Here is a 17637-nt window from a genome sequence, read left to right on the forward strand (position 1 = left end):
GTGATTTTTGCAAAATTAAGAATTACGGCAGTTATAGTGTCCATATAAAAAATGTGATAAATGTATAGGTACAGAAACTTTTGAGTTTGCGATGGTTTTGGGGTCTATGTACCATGAATTAAAAACTATGTAACAATTTTCCGGAAGTCGTACGACGGTTACCGCTACAATAGGCAGTCTTTCTTCGAAATTACTTAAAATCCAGTTTTATTCGAGTTCAGTAAAATTTTTCACAATTTGACTTCAAAAGTGACTGTATATCAGAGATTCCGATAAAATAAAGCTACCTCCAACCCCATAAATGAAGTAGGTATCTTCTATCAGCGTTATAACATTGTCAGTTAGAGTTGACTTCATGATTTACCAAACACTGAACGGCAGCAGGAAAAAAAACTTAAGTATTTTGTTTATGATACGAAACATTTTAATTGTAGAAAACATTTGCAAATTATTAAATTTTAATTTGTAGATTCCATGTTTACTTTTATGACAATATAATTACTTGTGAGCTTATTTTATGCATTGGAGCATAGAATGCGTGCAACACAAATTAGACCCCTTTTTACTCCTGTGTTTTGATTTTCACATGCCAGAATTTCCTATACATTTACAAAAAGAAATAATTTATAATCACCCAAAAGTTAACGCAAAGCATCAATCATGAATTAGGAGAAAATTTGCGAAAATAAATGCCAAAGAAATAACTTAACCTTAGCCTAAACATTTTTCTTCGGTAATCTCTCAAAGTTTCAATACACCGTAATAAAACGAGAAAAAAAAACAGTTTTAACCGAAAAAATGAAATAATGCAAGACTTACCTTTTTTGGATTTTGCACCTATCTTCAGTCGCGAAGGCCATGCTATGTGAGTTAGCGTATCTTTCATTATCTGAAACAAGACAGTTACGAACACCTCAACATGCATGACATTATCCTCGGAACATAACTTGATCCGTATGTGTAGTAGGAAGAACGATACATCAAGAGAATTTTTAATATAATCCACTATTTAAAATCTATCGCAGATTTTCAATGAAAAACAAACGTTATACAGATAACTCAGGCAAAATACCCTGGTAGAAAATTCACACTAAAATCGAGGTGAGCATAATTAAGCCACCTACGGCCTAGCTGAAGTATTAATGGCAACACTAGCCCTTGGAAATCAGTTTTAATTTTTGCGTTTTGAAATACAGAGTGATCCGAGATGATTTCTGTGATTCTAAACTGTTGTTGTAAAATTAAGTATTAAAGCGTGGGGTCTTTAAATATTCAGGAAGTGTTAAAAGTTTAGAACATAGCATATATATATATATATATATATATATATATATATATCTGTGGTGATGTTTATACGGTATTAAATTCCTGCCGTTTTTCTGATTCGTGTCCACAGTTGAAGTGGCAATTTCTGCAGCTACCGTCACTTCAAAGTGCTGGGTGTGTGTATCTTCTCAGGGTAGGCATCCCACTGACAGTACGTATGCGAGGCTGGAGCTGTCTGACACGCGAGGAGGCCCGTGGAGACATGAGGCTAGGTCTGCCTAACACATGCCCAATGCCCAACTGAAACTTGTTGCTGCAGTCAAACCCAAGTGTCGAGAACAACCTCCAGCCGGGGGACACTGGGAGACAGGTTGAGGGAGGAGGGATCATGGGTGGAAGATCCAGAGAGAGAGAGTGGAGAAGAACGGAAAGCGGAAGGTAAGTATTCCTGGCGAGGACAGGGAGGTAGTGGAACAGGATTGAGGGAAAGATGCTGGATGTGAGAAGAGTAAAGGGTTTGAGGAAGAGGCTTCAGAAATTGGTAGAGTAGAGAGGGAGGACTCGACACCGGGCGGAAGCCCAATAGCAAGTGTAGCAATCAATCAATCAATCAATCAATCAATCAGAAAGCTTTGAATCGGAGGCTGAAACCGAAGACGCACTTTTCCATGTCTTCGTGCTGACCAAAAAAAAGTCTTGTGTGCAATAAAACAAAAAAAAAAATATTTCGGTTAAGCCTTTCTTAGTAAAGGTTAAAAAAAAAGTAATTTTCTGGGTTAACAATTCAACCAAATTAACTTCTAATCACAGTTTCAAAGCAGCTCTTAGTAAAACACCAAAATTAGCGACAAAAAAAAAGAAAATGGCGATTGAGACTTGACATGGCTACTAGGACGTCGGGGCTTCGGAATGAACGTCTCGACATCGAGGTCGCTGGAGACTGCCGAGGAAGATGTGCTCGTGTAGCAGCGACGGCATACGAGAGCGAGCACCGGCCCACGGAAACGTCCGCCAAGTCTCCCTCTCGCGGCGCGACCCCGCCGGGAATCGAACCCAGGACCCGCCTGGCTGCAGGCGAGTGAACCGACCACTCCACGCGAAGAGACGTCGCCTTGTTGGCTCGAGCCACTCGGCAGTTGAGGCCTGGTTCATGAACTGTTCACTACGCGAGGCACAATGACACAACGGAAGTACTCAACTTACAACTTTCTTGCGTTCTGGCTTGAGTTTTCGACGGCCATATTAGAAGATAAGTGTTACATAACGCCCGCGATGTTATTGATGAGTAACATCTTACCTGTTTTTATGCGGCATTTGGCAAGAATATTTTCGTGAAAGGAACGGAAGTAATGGAACGGAAATATGTAATCACGGTGCTACCATCTGGCGGGGGATGGCGCGAACCATTGGGAAACTATATGGTATTGACCGGTTAACGAATTTTAACAAGATGGCCAGTATATTAAAATAATTTATTGTGCTTCAAATCGGATCCAAAGCTGGGGTTTAGTATTTTTTTTTCAAGTCTTTTTCACTTTTATTGGATCTTTCTCAATATAGAGTTTAAAATTTCGGTATGCTAATCGAATGATTAAATAGCTGCCCTGACAGTGAATTCCAGTGGTGTGTGCGTAAACTACGTGTGATTTACGTCAAGAAATGTAGTTTTAAAATACAATTTTTGTATATTTATCACGGTCGTCAGTATTTTAAAGAATTCGACGTTCAATTTCGTGCCCCAGTTTAGCATTATAAGTGTTCTTGCAACATGAGAGCACATGCATTTGCTCGTTATTGAGTTTAGATGTTATACATCTCTGGCGAGTACTGAAAAACTGTCTTTTTTTATTATACATGTTTAAATTAGTTAAACATTCAAACAGTGAAATATATCACTTTTAAATCAAATTGATTTTTTGTTTTCATGATAAATGAGTTATCGAAAGAAACCCGGCGTAGAAATTAGTTTTCTACTGTTTTTAGTTATAGGGTTGGTGACTTTTGCAAGTTGCTTTAAAAACAATTTTTTTTTTTGCGTTGGTTGCATGTTACGTTGTTGCGGCGCTGCGTTTCTTGCGGTGTTTATAACCAAACCTAAGACCCTGTCCGCGTAATAATTTAATGCACTTCTGTATCAGTAATTGAACGTAAAGTACCTGAAGTTGACTCACCTTCTGGAAGAATGCGTCTGCAGTTTGTCCATTTCCGTTCTCATGTTCACCTGAAAAATAAAATTTATATCAAACAAACATCCCAAAGAAAAAAATTTATAAGCCAGTAATGATATGAATAATATTTTTTTAATGTAAAGTAATTTGAATAAACTATAATTCTGATGTCTCAACTAGGATTTTTTTTTTCATAAATTGACTAGGTATTACTTATTCACATACCTAGACCGTTACATCATTTCCAATGTAAACAAAAGTGGAATGTCAAGTATGTTAAATAAATGCATCAACATTTATGAACTTTTTTCTACTTCACAAAGTTTCCAACACCTGGATTGTATAGTCTATGTCAGTACAATGATGATTAATAATTAATCAAAAATGCAAAAAATAAAAAAGTATTTTTGTTTGTGCCAGCCGCAAATAGCTATAGGCGCTATATTAACTGTAGAATGCCTACTGCTTCCCAGTAAGGGAGGCGCTGTTTGAAATGTTCGAAAATAGCTGGACACAAATTTCATGGGTGGTAAGGAATTATTCCAAAAGAAAATATTTACGTTTAACGTAAGTCCGGAAACGCAGCCCTGCTAAGTTACAAGCGCCATCTGCAGCACGCACGTCTGTGCTTCGCGCACATCTGCGAGGACACGCTGTCACAGCGCTGTGACTTAGGCACAAGCAGAAGAGCGGAGCGAAGACGTCAAGGCACGTTGCACAAAGGCACGGAAACAAGACTGTTCACATAAACGGAGACTGAACTCCAGCAACATTTCAATATCGCGTCACAATGCACGGGAACTTAAATGGCAGCCAATTAAATTGCATTTGAAGGTTACGAGATATTTAATAATATATATATAACGCTTAAGAGATCGTAGCATAGGCAGAATTTGCACGAATAAAAAAATTAATGACAAAGTAATAAGACACTAGCTATTCTTCTACTTTAAACTATTTTTAACGTATTTAGAACATAAATATGGCTACCCCCGCAGCCAAATACAATGCTTCTATCGGTCACACGGAGCAACGTAAACTTAAGAACCCAGTATTGCCGAACTTAATCCGTACGAGACATGCTATTGTGGAAACTTTCCCGTGAGATCCGTCTCCGTATGCGTGTCGTAAAGCGTCTAGGAGTTGGCCATACGCACTAATAGCAGAAGTCTGAAGTCCCGGGTTCGAAACTCGCAGTTTCAGGCAGTCGCTACTTAAGACGTAAAAAAAGGTCTTTGTATTCGGTACACGTATGTTGTGAAAGCGCCATTAAGAAATGCGTTCAGAAAATATTAATTTTACCTGGCATTTCAAAATTCTCAAATTTGTAAAGATTTTGACAGCCAAGAAACATGTAATGAGTTTTTGTGATAGAAATGCTAACCATACCATGAAGTTGCCAGTGTCACGGCAGTTAAACCTAAAAAGTTTCAGTTCTGCAATAAATTAAATTCTCCTTATTTGTACAACCCAAAAACGTTAAAAATGTAACTTTGGCAGCTAATTATGCAAAAAGTATGCGCTGTATATATTTTTCATTTCGTGAAAGTTAAACAAATGAAAAAGTCTAAAAGTTGATCAGTGATTAATGTAAATATAAAATCATGACCTGAAATGGGAGGCACGCCCCTAACACGTGGACACGTCAGAACCAACTAGCCCCAGGGCTCGCGTGCAACGCTTCACGTCAACAGCGCCACCTCCTTACCGCGTCAACGGCGAGGGGAACTGGTTCGAGTCCCACTAAACTATAATGTCTCTGAACCAATATTACAGAAGTGTCGATTAAGGATCGAGTGTCTGGTCGTTTAACGTAAAGCTTTTGAACATATAATAAATAATAAATTACACAACATGTCTATAGACTGGGCCGCCCAAAAGCCCGGGGTAAATTAACTTCCGTCAGGCTCCTCTTCATTACTTAAAACACATTACTTCAAACCCCACAGTTTAAAAATAAACCTGAAGACTAAACTTCTCTGTGTAACCTGCACGTATCAACTGAGCAGAACTTAGCTCTATCCGGCCGCCCGGCACAGTGAGCTTGGGACAACAACAGCCTAACTCATTCCACCCAAATACGGCAATTTCCAACCAAGTTTTAATATTTTTTACAAGAGAATGAGCAGTCATAACGTTAGAGCAGTTACACGGTGACCTACATACATGTGTTAACTATCAATAAAATTGAATTTTGAGTGTGAACCATCGTACAGCTTGTCCCAAGAGCTCTGAAGTTCTCCAATGTGTGATTTTCATGGAGTATATCACAACATTTGTTTTTTCGGACACTTTGGCCGTTGGTACCGATAGAGCTGATACATATGTACCTTCCAAAGTTTTTGAGGAAAAAAAATAATACAACGTGAAAATCACACATTGGAGGACTTCCGAGCTCCTGGGACAAGCTGTACGATGGTTCACACTCAAAATTTAATTTTATTGATAGTAAACACATGTATGCAGGTCACCATGTAACTGCTCTAACGTTATTACTGCTCATTCCCTTGTAAAAATATTAAAACTTGGTTGGAAATTGCCGTATTTGGGTGGAATGAGTTAGGCTGTTGTTGTTCCAAGTTCGCTGTGCCGGGCGACCGGATAGAGCCGGCGGATAGAGCCGGCGGATAGAGCTAAGATCTGCTCAGTCAGTGTAAACTCGTGCATTAAAAAAAAAAAAAAAAATCTTGAAACTCAATGGAGGCACAGGAATTTTACAAACCTACCTACCTCCCACCCCACCCCCCTCCCTACTACTCCTTCTCCCTTAGCCTGGATTGAGGGCCACTGCCAGTCTGAAAAATCAAACAAATCCAACTAAGAATTGATTGTGCTTAGAATTAATACATGCTAATTCCATTCCTTACATTTAATTAATGTTAGTGATAAAGATTATTAATAGCCTACTAATTGATGAATAAAATGCACATCACGCTTAAGACATTAAGGGTGTGTGTCTCTTCCCAGGTCATCATTTTATTTTTACATTTAACACTGTTAAACTTGTGGCCCTTTTGAATGGCTGAATGTCAATGAAATGAAATATATATATTTTGAAAGTTGAACCATCTTCAAGGGCTACGTTGTCAATCGCCCGTTGAAGATGGATGCAACAAGGCGTGCTGAAGTCGGACTAACCTCGGCCCAAAGGTTGCAGAGTCAAGTTGATAAGTTAGCAGTGACGCCGTCCTAAGGCGAGCAGCTTTCCGATACCTGCCTTTTGTGGCGAGATTCCAGACGATGCTGCATTTTATGTCTATCCATTCATTTAGGTTGCAGCTTTGCATCACACACACAACTGATTACTTTAATATTTTATTCTAAAATACAACTGGATGAGCAGTAAGGAACGTATTGGTGGCGAGGCCATCAGGGACGTCATGGAAGCGCTGGCGCCCGGGTGATGGGATGCGAGCAGCGAAGGTAAACCAAGGTCAGGACGTACGGAGCGGCATTGGAACACGCCCTAGCCGCAAAGCAAGGAAGATTTAACATTCTCAACTCATGTTGTAACTAACTCTCTTCATTTCTTTGGAAATCAGAAAACTGTGCTGTATTTATCGGCAACGTAACAACCTTAAAGTCGTTAACTTTTTGAAAGAAAATGTTGGCTACCTTGATTTTTTTTTTTGGGTCGTTCGTGGCTGGGTATATTCTCCATAAATGTTTCAGATTATCTGTTTTCCAATACGAAACAACCAAAACACTACCTACATTAAAGGGCTTAATCTTTTGTTTCAAAACTTGAAAACTGCATAGCCACAAAGTATGAGTGAGGAAAATCATAACGTCAGTTTTTATTGCAAAACACACACACGAGCACACGCCTGCACATGTGCACTTGGTAGTGGTAGCATGCTTATTTCATTGCTACCAAGATAATTCAAAATTGTCCAAAATTTTCCAACGTATAATAGTTTGAAATTATATTCAATACGCCACTCCGTTTATACACCATTCCATACATTCTGAACTAATAATGTTTGTAAAATATTTTTTTTTATTTTAGTTATTATGTTTATGTTTACTTTATTTTTAAAACTTAATTTTTGATGTAAGCATTTCTCAACAGCACCATTTTATTTTAGTGGCCATAGTCAGCCTATACATTTGCCCTCCCCCCCCCCCCCCTCTCCTGGTCTTAGTGCCAACTGGTCCGGTAAGAAGACAATGCAGTTAATAAGCATAGCTTATCATATGGTCGTGCTTAACGTGGATTTAAAGTTCTGAAATCGAAAGGAGCAAAACAAATTTTTCCACGTGCTATTTTTTGTTGCGTCATGGAAACAAGAAAATAAATTTTGCCAATTGTACCAACTGGTTAATTAAATATAATCGAAATTAAAACAATTCTCTATCGTGGTGTTTACTAGTCTCATGTTTTTTTAAGTGTTTTATTAAGTTTTTTAATTAAATATTTAAAAATCGTGTGTACATAATTAACTGTGTAGACAACCGATTTGAAAACCAGTAAATATTGGTAGAAAATTATTGAAATCCCTGTTATTTAATTATTATAATTATTGCAATCCCTGTTATTTAATTATTATAACAATTTCAATCATCTTCACTTCAATATTTTTTTAGTTTTTTATGAGTTTTAACTTTTTTCCCCACGGAATTGCCTCTCGTCATCAAGTAGAATTTCTACAGTGCATAACTCTGCGAACTGACAGTGTTTCTTCTGTTACGACCTAACATGCATAACACTCATCGCAGACAGGGCAGTACGAGTTAATGGGCGGCCAACGAGTTTACCTACTTGCTGCGAGACTTTCGCATTCTGGAGAGAAAAAAAAAATTGGACAAAACATGCCACAAGTGTTTTAATTATTTTTGTTGAAACTGGCCTTTAGAAGGTTTTAAATCAATCGGGAAAATTGGTTATTAAACATTAATTCTTTTAAAGAGAGAGGTATAAAAAAATTAGCCATGATATTCAAAATGACAACCCTTCAACACTGTTGCAATGTAGACTTGACGCTTGAAAACCCGTTTTAACGGAACGATCGAAGACGTTATCGCGTAAACGCTTGATCTCACACAACGTGTTATTTCCAATTTTTGTTTTCATTGCTCTTATTTGAGGGATTTTACTGTAAATTAAGCACGCAAGACTCTTTACATTTAGTGTTGCGCCTAGAGTTTTCTTTAACAGGCAAGGTTGTGAAAAGCCACGCGAGTGTTTACAATGATCAACACATCGCTTGCGCGGCCTTTAAAAGAAGTAACGGGTAATAAAATGTGGGACCAGAGGCGCAACAACTAAATTTCTAAAGGGGGGGGGGCAAAATACCCTTGTCCCCCCCCTTGTTGTTGCGCCCCTGTGTGGGACCCGACGACAAGCACGGGAGTAGCACAGGAGGGGTCGCTCACCCTGCAGCAGGCGCTCCAGCCGGCGGCGGTCGACGCGGAACCTGTCCTCGTACAGCTCGCCCACGGCCAGCCCCAGCGCCGCCGCCAGCTCCGCCAGCTCCTCGCGGCCGTCCCCGTAGGCGCTGCCCTGGCTCGTGCCGCAGTCCGACACCTCGGACACGCAGTCTGGCTGCGCGCGCGCCTGCTCCCAGCTCGCCATCGCTGCCTGACTGCCTGACTGCCTGGCCGTGCGGCTCGCCGCGTCAAGTGGCGGCCGCCGCCAGCGCCGCCTGCCGCGGGAGCGCCTACACTAGCCACCGGCCCGTATCGATACACCAGCTACACCTCGATATCCTTACAGTGCTGCTGCTCTTGGTGCTTTGTTTCAACATTCGGGAAACGTTACCTTGTAGCTGGGACCACAATAGTGCGACGGTTGCGATTTTAAATTTATATACATATAGGATAAAAAAAAAACCTTTTGCAATAATTATGATTCAGTTCTATTGGGTGCGTTTACTAACTACTCGCTAGTGCAAAAGCTCATGCGCGTGACGTCAATAGCTCAGTGAGACTTCATTACACAGGGCGCATGTGACTCGCAGCCCGTTCATAAGGTTACCCGCTTACGCGAGGTTGAATTATTATTCTCGAATTAAGTTGATTCTTTTATGTAATTTCGAAATGAAGCAATTATTTTCTGCTTACATGCAATATAATATTTATATATTAATTCCATACTTCAACTGTCTACGGGCACTTACACGACCAATCGAAACACAGAAATGGTAAACGAGTGGCGGGTCATTTAAAACGCTGGATCAAAGCGAGCGGCGAGTTGGCGTGCACTGAGCGTCTGAGCGAGTCTGTTCGTATTTAGTGAACTAGCAGGCGTGCTGTCTTCGGTACCGCAAGTACACGTGTAATGTATTTTAACGGTAAGGTAGATTAAGTTTAACTTGTAAGCCTGGCTCCGTAAGCATGACAAGATTAATAAAAAAATTCGTTGTTTGTAAAGTCGGTTTACGGACGATAGTTTAACGTGAAAATGTCATAACAAAACATTGATTAAATGACTGCATACTTTATGAATTAAATTTAATCATTTTTATTTTAATAATAAAAGAATAAATACTTGAAATTATACTAGTAATCAGATTTTTAAAATGCTAGAATAATTAAACTTTATTGCCGAAATTGTTGTTGTAATAAGCAATGAAAACCACATTAACTTTTCACTTCACTTTATAAACAGTCGAGTGGAAGAGAGATAGATGCGGCGCAAGCGTACAATGAGCGTAACTGGACACAGCGCAACGGGACACAGCGTAACAGAACAATGCGTAACGGGACACTTTTTCGTGCGTGCAGCCGGCGATCATCGATTTATTAGACGTTGTCACGTCAAAATAATTTTATTTCTTTTTCGTTTTTTCAACGAAATTGTTAAAGTAATGACTAGTAATATTTTTATGTTTAAACATCTTAGCTCTCAGTATACGAAATTTGGTAGGAGTAATTTTTGTGAAAATTTAACGGAAGTCGACGAACGAAAATGTGTCAAAAATGTGGCGGACGCACGTGTAGCAACATAAACCCGTATACAGTCACTTCCGTAAACATTAGGGGACATGTCAAACATATTGCTATGCCAAATGAAACTTTATGATAGTGAAACTGCTATGGAATATAAGTATTTAGTAAACCAAAATATTCATAGTAAAAAGTAATCACAATTTTAAAATACCTAAGAAAACTGGCCTGACAATGAATATAATACAAATTCTCCTTATAAATTACAACAATGCTTATAAGCACAGCGGTAGGGCATATTCTTGGTAACTTCAAGAGCGTGGTTCATATATCGCCATTGTTTGAATATTTTTTTTACTATTTTTATATCATAATAATAAAATGTAATGCAATAAAAATGTTTAATCAGCTCAATAATGTTAAGGTTTGTTTGTAAGAAATATTTAGAGAAATTTCAGTCGTTTAAGTAAGAAAAATAATATAAAAATTGGTTGTCTGTAAAATCGGTTTACGGACGATAGTTTAAAGTGACAACGTCATAACAAAACATTGATGAAATGATTGCATAGTTTTATGAATAAAATTGAATCATTTTTATTGAATTATCACTATTTTGTATGGATAAAAAAGATAAAATGAAATCTACAATTTAATTAATAAATTTACTTTTATTTGCACTCATTAATTCAAATATGTTTATTACTTTAACGAAGAGATTATTTTAACTATAACTTTTATACATGTTTGCTATTTAACTTCTTCCAATCTGTGTTATTCTGTTAAGGATATGACGATGATGGGAAAAGTAGGAAACGAATGGGAGTGTTTCAAGTTTAATGTGCCTCGAAAATGTCAAATCGATGGTTGTTCCAGTTCAGTGGAAGAGAGATAGATGCGGCGCAAGCGTACAATGAGCGTAACAGGACACATCGTAACAGTACGATGTGTGTAACGGGACACTTGTTCGTGCGTATAGCCGGCGTTCATCGATTTATTAGACGTTGTCACGTCAAAAATATACTTAGTGTTATAATGTGTTTAAAAAAGTTTCATGTTAATATTTTAGTAATTTTATAGAAGTATAATTTCTAACGTGTGCGGAAACTTTATAGTATTAACTGTATAGTGAATAATTAACAATATCGGAAGAATTTTAATAAAATTCTTTGCCGAAAATCAAGTCCAAAGAAGGGGTTTTATCGGGGTCGTTTATGATATTTTAAAATTTCCTGTTATTTCGTGCTGCTAGTTGCTATCTGCGTTTAATGGGACAAGCAATGTTTACGATTCAGGCAGCGAATTCTATCGGCGGGCACACAAAGTATGTGTGATTCGCATAAAGAAATTTTGGTGTTTGAAAAGCAATTATTTTATGTATAGATCACGTTATTTGTTATAATCGGCATTATTTTTAAGAATTCTTCGTTAAATTTCGTGCCAGAGTTTCGCATTAAAAGTTTATTTGCAACATGAACAACATTATAAAACATGAGTTTGCTCGTTATGTACCGAGGATAAATGTATACACTTCACCGACGAGTACTTGTAAAAATTCGCTTACTTTTTTAAAAGTAGAAATACTGCAAAATAGTAACAATGGCTAGGAAAAAGTGTGATTTTACTTCTTGTGAGGGAGAAATCAAAGTTCACTCACCCTGTGTAATCAATCTCACTGGAACTAGCAACCTCACAGAGCAAGGGAAACTCACCTTTACAAAAGTAACATTTCGCACGAAGTGTCGATCTTCAATAACAAATGCATTGATTCTAGTTTTCTTTATTGTTTTGTTCACTACTATTTCTGTACAATTTAATGAAGCATTAACCGTTTTCTTTTTTAATTTTTATGTGTAAACATCTCAGTTCTCATTACGGGAAGCCTTCTTTTCACAGACGAGAGAGCTACACCCGAAGTTCCTCGAAGTTCATGCTCGCTTTTTTGATTTTTGATTTCACAGTATCTTTAATGTAGCTATCCTAACCAAATCAACCGTCCACAATGTTTTAAAGTATTTATAATGTAGCTAACCGAACCTAGTTGACCATTAGTTATCATGAGTTACAATGAACAAAAAAAAAACCGAAGATGCACGATTGGACGTTTGGATCTCTCGTCTGTGAAAAGAAGGCTTCCCTCTCGTTACACTGCATTTAGTAGGCGTGATTTCGTGAACGAAACGGAAGTCGCATAGAACGTAATTCTGTAACCACGGCGCTGCCGTCTGTGGCGGATGGCACAAATCAAAGTTCACAAAGACAAAGAAAAACTTTATAGTATTACATGTTTAATAAATTTTAACAAGATGGGCAGTATTTAAATACAATTCCTTGTCAAAAATCAGATCCAAAGCTGGTGTTTAGTATTTTCTCAAATCTTATTCACTTATATCGGAGCAGTTTCATTACATAGTTTAACCTTTCGCTCTGCAAATGGAATGATTCGTTAGTCGACGTAGTTGTTCCGGTAGCGGATTCTAGCGGTGGGTATGGAAACTACATGTGATTCACGTCAAGAAATTTAGTTGAAAACACAATTTGCGTTAAGTAGTATAGGATAGCCGGTCCTAAGTCAGGGTTCAGGGTGTGGTGGTGGTGGCGGTGTCTGCTGCCTTGGAACCTACATCTCCAGTGACAAAACGGCGGCCATCTTGGATGACCTTAACCTTCAAAAGTCCTCAAAAATGACTCAAAATGACTTGAAATTCCTAGAAATGTACTTATTTCGAGAGGAAAATGTCCGTTTTTAGGAAAAATGTCCCGTTCTATTCCTTAAAAATGCGAAAAAAACTCAAAAGACTTTTGTCTTAGAAAGAATTAAAATTCCTAAAAGCGGCTTATGAGTCCTAAGAGCAATCTACCATAAGCCGCCGAGGTTACGTCCTTCACCTTGACCGTAAAAATTAAATCTTTAATTTTCGACCAAAAATTTCAAAGAAATGAAAAAAAATATATAAAAAATTTATTATCTCAAATGTTTAGTTACTTAAAGGATTTCGGTCCTCGGATCTATTCCCGATGAGAGTAAACATGTAATTTATGTACAAAATATAAATATTTAAAAAATTGAATTATAATTTCATTAAAATTTTAATAAAACTGCTTACGTCACACACGCCATTTTGGATTATAGAAACGTTTCACATTTCATTACACCCGTCATCTTGAAAATCCATAAATTTTATGCTAGAAAATCAGGAAAAAATCTAAAATTTATTAAAAATTAATATATTAAATTTTAATAACGAAATTCCACCATATTGAATTAAGACATCACCGAAGCACATTTCGTTACGGTCGCTAACTTTTATTCAAGAATTATTGCATTTTTCGTTCCGCCCACCATCTTGGATGTGTATGACGTTATCATTGCAAGTTTCTATTATTATTATTATGGCCACCACCTTGAAAAATCCGTAATTTGTATGCTGGAAAATTACGAAAAATTTTAAAATTAAAAAATAAAATAATAAAATTTTAATAAAAAATGTTTCGACTAATGACGACCGATCATTCCCCATGTCTAACTGACCTCCCACCACTAATGTAAAGTTAGATATATCGCCAGCGAGTATGACGTCATGCCCGCCATTTTGTTTTCGTATGCTGGAGGCCGTCTTCTTGTTTTAGTCCTCTGGAGGCCACCATATTGTTTTAGCAATTATAGGGTGCTACCGTCATGTTATTTTAATTTTAACCTGTCACAATACAGTAATTATTTAGTGCCAGGGCGCCCGGCATCTTGAAATTTGAACACAATCTAGGAAGTCTGTATTTATTTTTCTATTAAATCGGAAAAAATACCAAAACTAATTTTTTTTTAAATGTCTGCAACTAATATACTGATTGAAACGATCGATTCATGTACTTGGCTCCATACTTGATCGATACAAAAAAAATTTTTTTGTAACAAATATTTATTTCATAAATATGATGAAAAGTCCAAAAAAAAAAAAAGCTTAAACTCATCTACTACCAGCCTCTAGTAAGCCGATGATGACATGTTGGCCGCCATTACAAATACTTTGATTTTTGACCAAAAAAAAAACTCTGAAAAAATTCTAAAATTCATTAAAAATTCACTTATTAAAATAACGATTGATTAAAAATATTTTCGTCCATGGTTTGATATTCGGCCAATGATATGAGTAACTAGAGCTTAAAATAAATTTTAAATTCGGTTTCCCATTACCGTTTCGTGGACTTCATTAATCATTCACTCTACGAAAAAGACTCTACACGAAATACGTCCGCCACGGTAGTATAGTGCCGCACACCACGTGCACAGTCAGCACGAAAATGTTAATGTCTCTAGTAAAGTGTTAGGGTTCATGTATGCACTTCAGTATTAGCTTCGGGGATTGAGTTCCACACGGAAACGGCCGCCGCGTCACTCGTCGGGAAGAGACCTTCCCTAGCAACGTACCTAGTGCCACCACTGGAAGGAACCAACGTCTTTAGTAAATTGTTAGGGTTCCATGCACGTACGTTAGTATTAGCTTTAGAGACTTTGTTCAACACGGAAACGTCCGCCACAGTAGTATACTGGCCAGACCCCACACATCATTCTGTGGGCCCCGGTTGCTAGAAGTCAAGATGCCCCCCCCCCCAACCCTTTTTTTCTAACAGAGATAAAAAATGTTTTTTCCTTTATGTATATTGTTTTAGTTATATTTTTTTTAACCTTTTCACAATTATTTTTAAAATACATTAAAACTAGTTTTAAGCAAGTGTTTCGATTGTCAATGCAAATTGATTTTGAAAAATGGCAAATAAATGAGTGTAAGTGTTCTGCACTGTCAACATGGTGTTACGTCAATTGGTGGTGGTTTTTTTACTCACAGTTGTAGATTTAGACACGTTCTGTACGCACAGCATATTCGGAATAATATTACTCTGGTGTAATATTTCATCGGTAACTAAATTTAGGCCTTACTGTTTAATTGTTTTCAATGATTTATTTAAAATTGTCTACTTTTTTTTATTTATTTTTTGTTTCCTTCGCAGGCACCCTAGACCCATGGGCCCCGTTGCCATAACAACGGTAGCACCGGCCATGTGGGGGCCCTGATACTGGCGCACACCACGTGCACAACCCGTACGAAAGTGTTAAACTCCTTAAATAAAGTGTTTAGGTATCATGTATGTATCTCCCTGTGGTTTGCTCCCCCTCCCCTTCCGAAACTGGCTCCTCAACTGACATTGAGAATGTGGACTCACTAAAATCCAGATCTAGCGGCCACCAGGGCGCTTCGGACTCGTTGTGATGGGGATCCGCGGCCTCCTCCTCCCCTTCTGAAAAAGGTCCTTCAACTGTCATTGACGACTCAAATCCGGTGACCATCCGGGCACGTCGATCTCGTCGTGCTCGAGAGCTGCGACCTCGCCGTCCGGTTGCCAGGCAACCGGGGTGTCCTCCGGGTCTTCCCGGTGGGTTGAGACACTTGAATGACAAGACAGAGGTATGTTGGGTAATGGAACTAAAGTGGATTACGGGTGTTTATGGCTAAGATAAGCCTTAGCTCAGGTTGTCATAATCACGCATATTAGTGTGTGAATTTGCGACATCCGCAAGAATTATCACAGTGAAATAACTTTTTTCGAATCCGAACTGTGTTTAACTCTAATTGTTTTTATCAGTGTGACAGAATTAGTGCAAAAAACTAATTACATAATTTAGTATCCTTTCCTATGGACTTCCTCCACACTTTAGCCACGCAAATGCACACGCACTTAAACATATTTAACAGTTGCACTAAGATGTGAATTACTGTTTGTATGCAGTTTTAATGCTGCATTTCGTATATTTTTTTTATTAAAAATACGCAAAATGTATGTACTGAATATTGTGTTACAAATTCAGAGGTTGAGATAAAACCTCATGTAACTATGAGTGAATTACCCTAACACTGAACATTTATTTTAATTAGCAAAATTTTTTGAAGGCATACTTTATTAAATGGATTTTTTTCTACTGCATCTCAGAAATGGTTGAATTTGTGCTCACCATATTGGCCACACTATATTTAGAGACTTGTCTCAGCATTTAAAATTTCTTTGAGGATTTTATTGTTTTTTTTATTAATAAATAGGGCCTATGTAATAATTTTGAATGCAATACTTTCTCGACAACTTTTTTTTAATGTTTGTTACATAGTGTTTTGTAATGCAAGAGTTAAACAAAGGGGCTCCAACACCCCCCCCCCCCTTCCCGCCGCCGAAAATCCCGGCCCAGCACGCGACGCAGACCATCTATGTCACCATCCACACCTCTCCCTCACAGCAGCCATTCTCGGCCTCCGCTTTGTGCGGCTGTCCGGGTGCTCTCGGCCGCCGATTCGCACTGCTGTCCGCACTCCCCCTCCCCCCAACCACGAAGATTCTCGGCCCCCGTTGAGTGCGACTGTCTGGGCCCTCTCGGCCGTCGCCCCACACAGCTATCCGCACGCCCCCTTCGCAGCGACCATTCGCGGCCTCCGCTTTGTGCGGCTATCCAGGCACCTGCACAGCCGACGAGCGCGACCCCATGCGCAGATTTACCTCGCACGCACAGTGCCGCGAGTAAATAAACAAATCGACACAGCCGAACACGCACCATAATCGGAGCACCATGCAGGCCCAGACCACCGACGTCGTGTGTGCGCACTGCCTATTGCCCAGGGAGGCGGATCTACTGACAGGATCGAGACCATTGTACATGACCTGCCAATGCACCGCCTGCAGTAACGACCCAACCGACCACTCATGGGTAAAGCAGTGGGAAGAACAGATACCATGTGCGAACCACGGACAACCAACCTGGCAATGGCTACCGGGGAAGACCGACCCACAACCCATAAAGATGGAAACAGTAACCAGCACCACATTGGTGGACACCCGACCGACTGCATTCCCCGCGTGCACAAACACTGCGCAGGGAAAACTTTACACACGGATACCTACACTACTCACTGATCCAAATCTCGGGACGAAAACAACTGCACCCAAAATTATCAGGGATAACTCGTGCTACCCGAATTCGGTGGCCTTGGAAATGAGGATACGCGGAGCTTCGTAGAGAGCTGCGAGGCGCGACTAGCCTAGTCAGGGATGTGTAACGTACGCTGGGCTGCAGGTAAACACTCAAAAATGAATAATTAAAAATAAGGCCTTGGAAACATCGGCCCAGAAAACAACACAACAAAAACAATTACCACAGAGGTGCCCAGAGTTTCGTACAAAGGAATTTACTTATAACCTACTAGGAACTCTAGGAGGCTATGTGGATCGAGGATGAATAATAATGAAATAACAAGACTGCTGGTTTGATTTATATAAC

General features: G+C 38.9%; 1 protein-coding gene across 2 annotated transcripts in view; it reads right to left on the reverse strand.

Annotated features, from left to right (window-relative positions):
* Positions 1 to 9074, reverse strand: part of LOC134542691 (protein bicaudal C) — an 84632-nt gene extending 75558 nt beyond the window's left edge. Inside the window, exons 1-3 of one of the 2 annotated variants that reach the window (XM_063387157.1) lie at positions 8811 to 9074; positions 3438 to 3487; positions 820 to 889 (exon numbers count right to left, since the gene is read on the reverse strand). In XM_063387157.1, the coding sequence (XP_063243227.1) occupies positions 820 to 889; positions 3438 to 3487; positions 8811 to 9009 (319 nt within the window). In that variant the 5' untranslated portion in view covers positions 9010 to 9074. The remainder of the gene's footprint in view (positions 1 to 819; positions 890 to 3437; positions 3488 to 8810) is intronic. The other variant, XM_063387156.1, reaches the window with a different exon arrangement.
* Positions 9075 to 17637: the final 8563 nt, after the last annotated feature.

The sequence above is a fragment of the Bacillus rossius genome, assembly GCF_032445375.1.
Source record: "Bacillus rossius redtenbacheri isolate Brsri chromosome 9 unlocalized genomic scaffold, Brsri_v3 Brsri_v3_scf9_1, whole genome shotgun sequence".
NCBI classification, from domain to species: Eukaryota; Metazoa; Arthropoda; class Insecta; order Phasmatodea; family Bacillidae; genus Bacillus; species Bacillus rossius.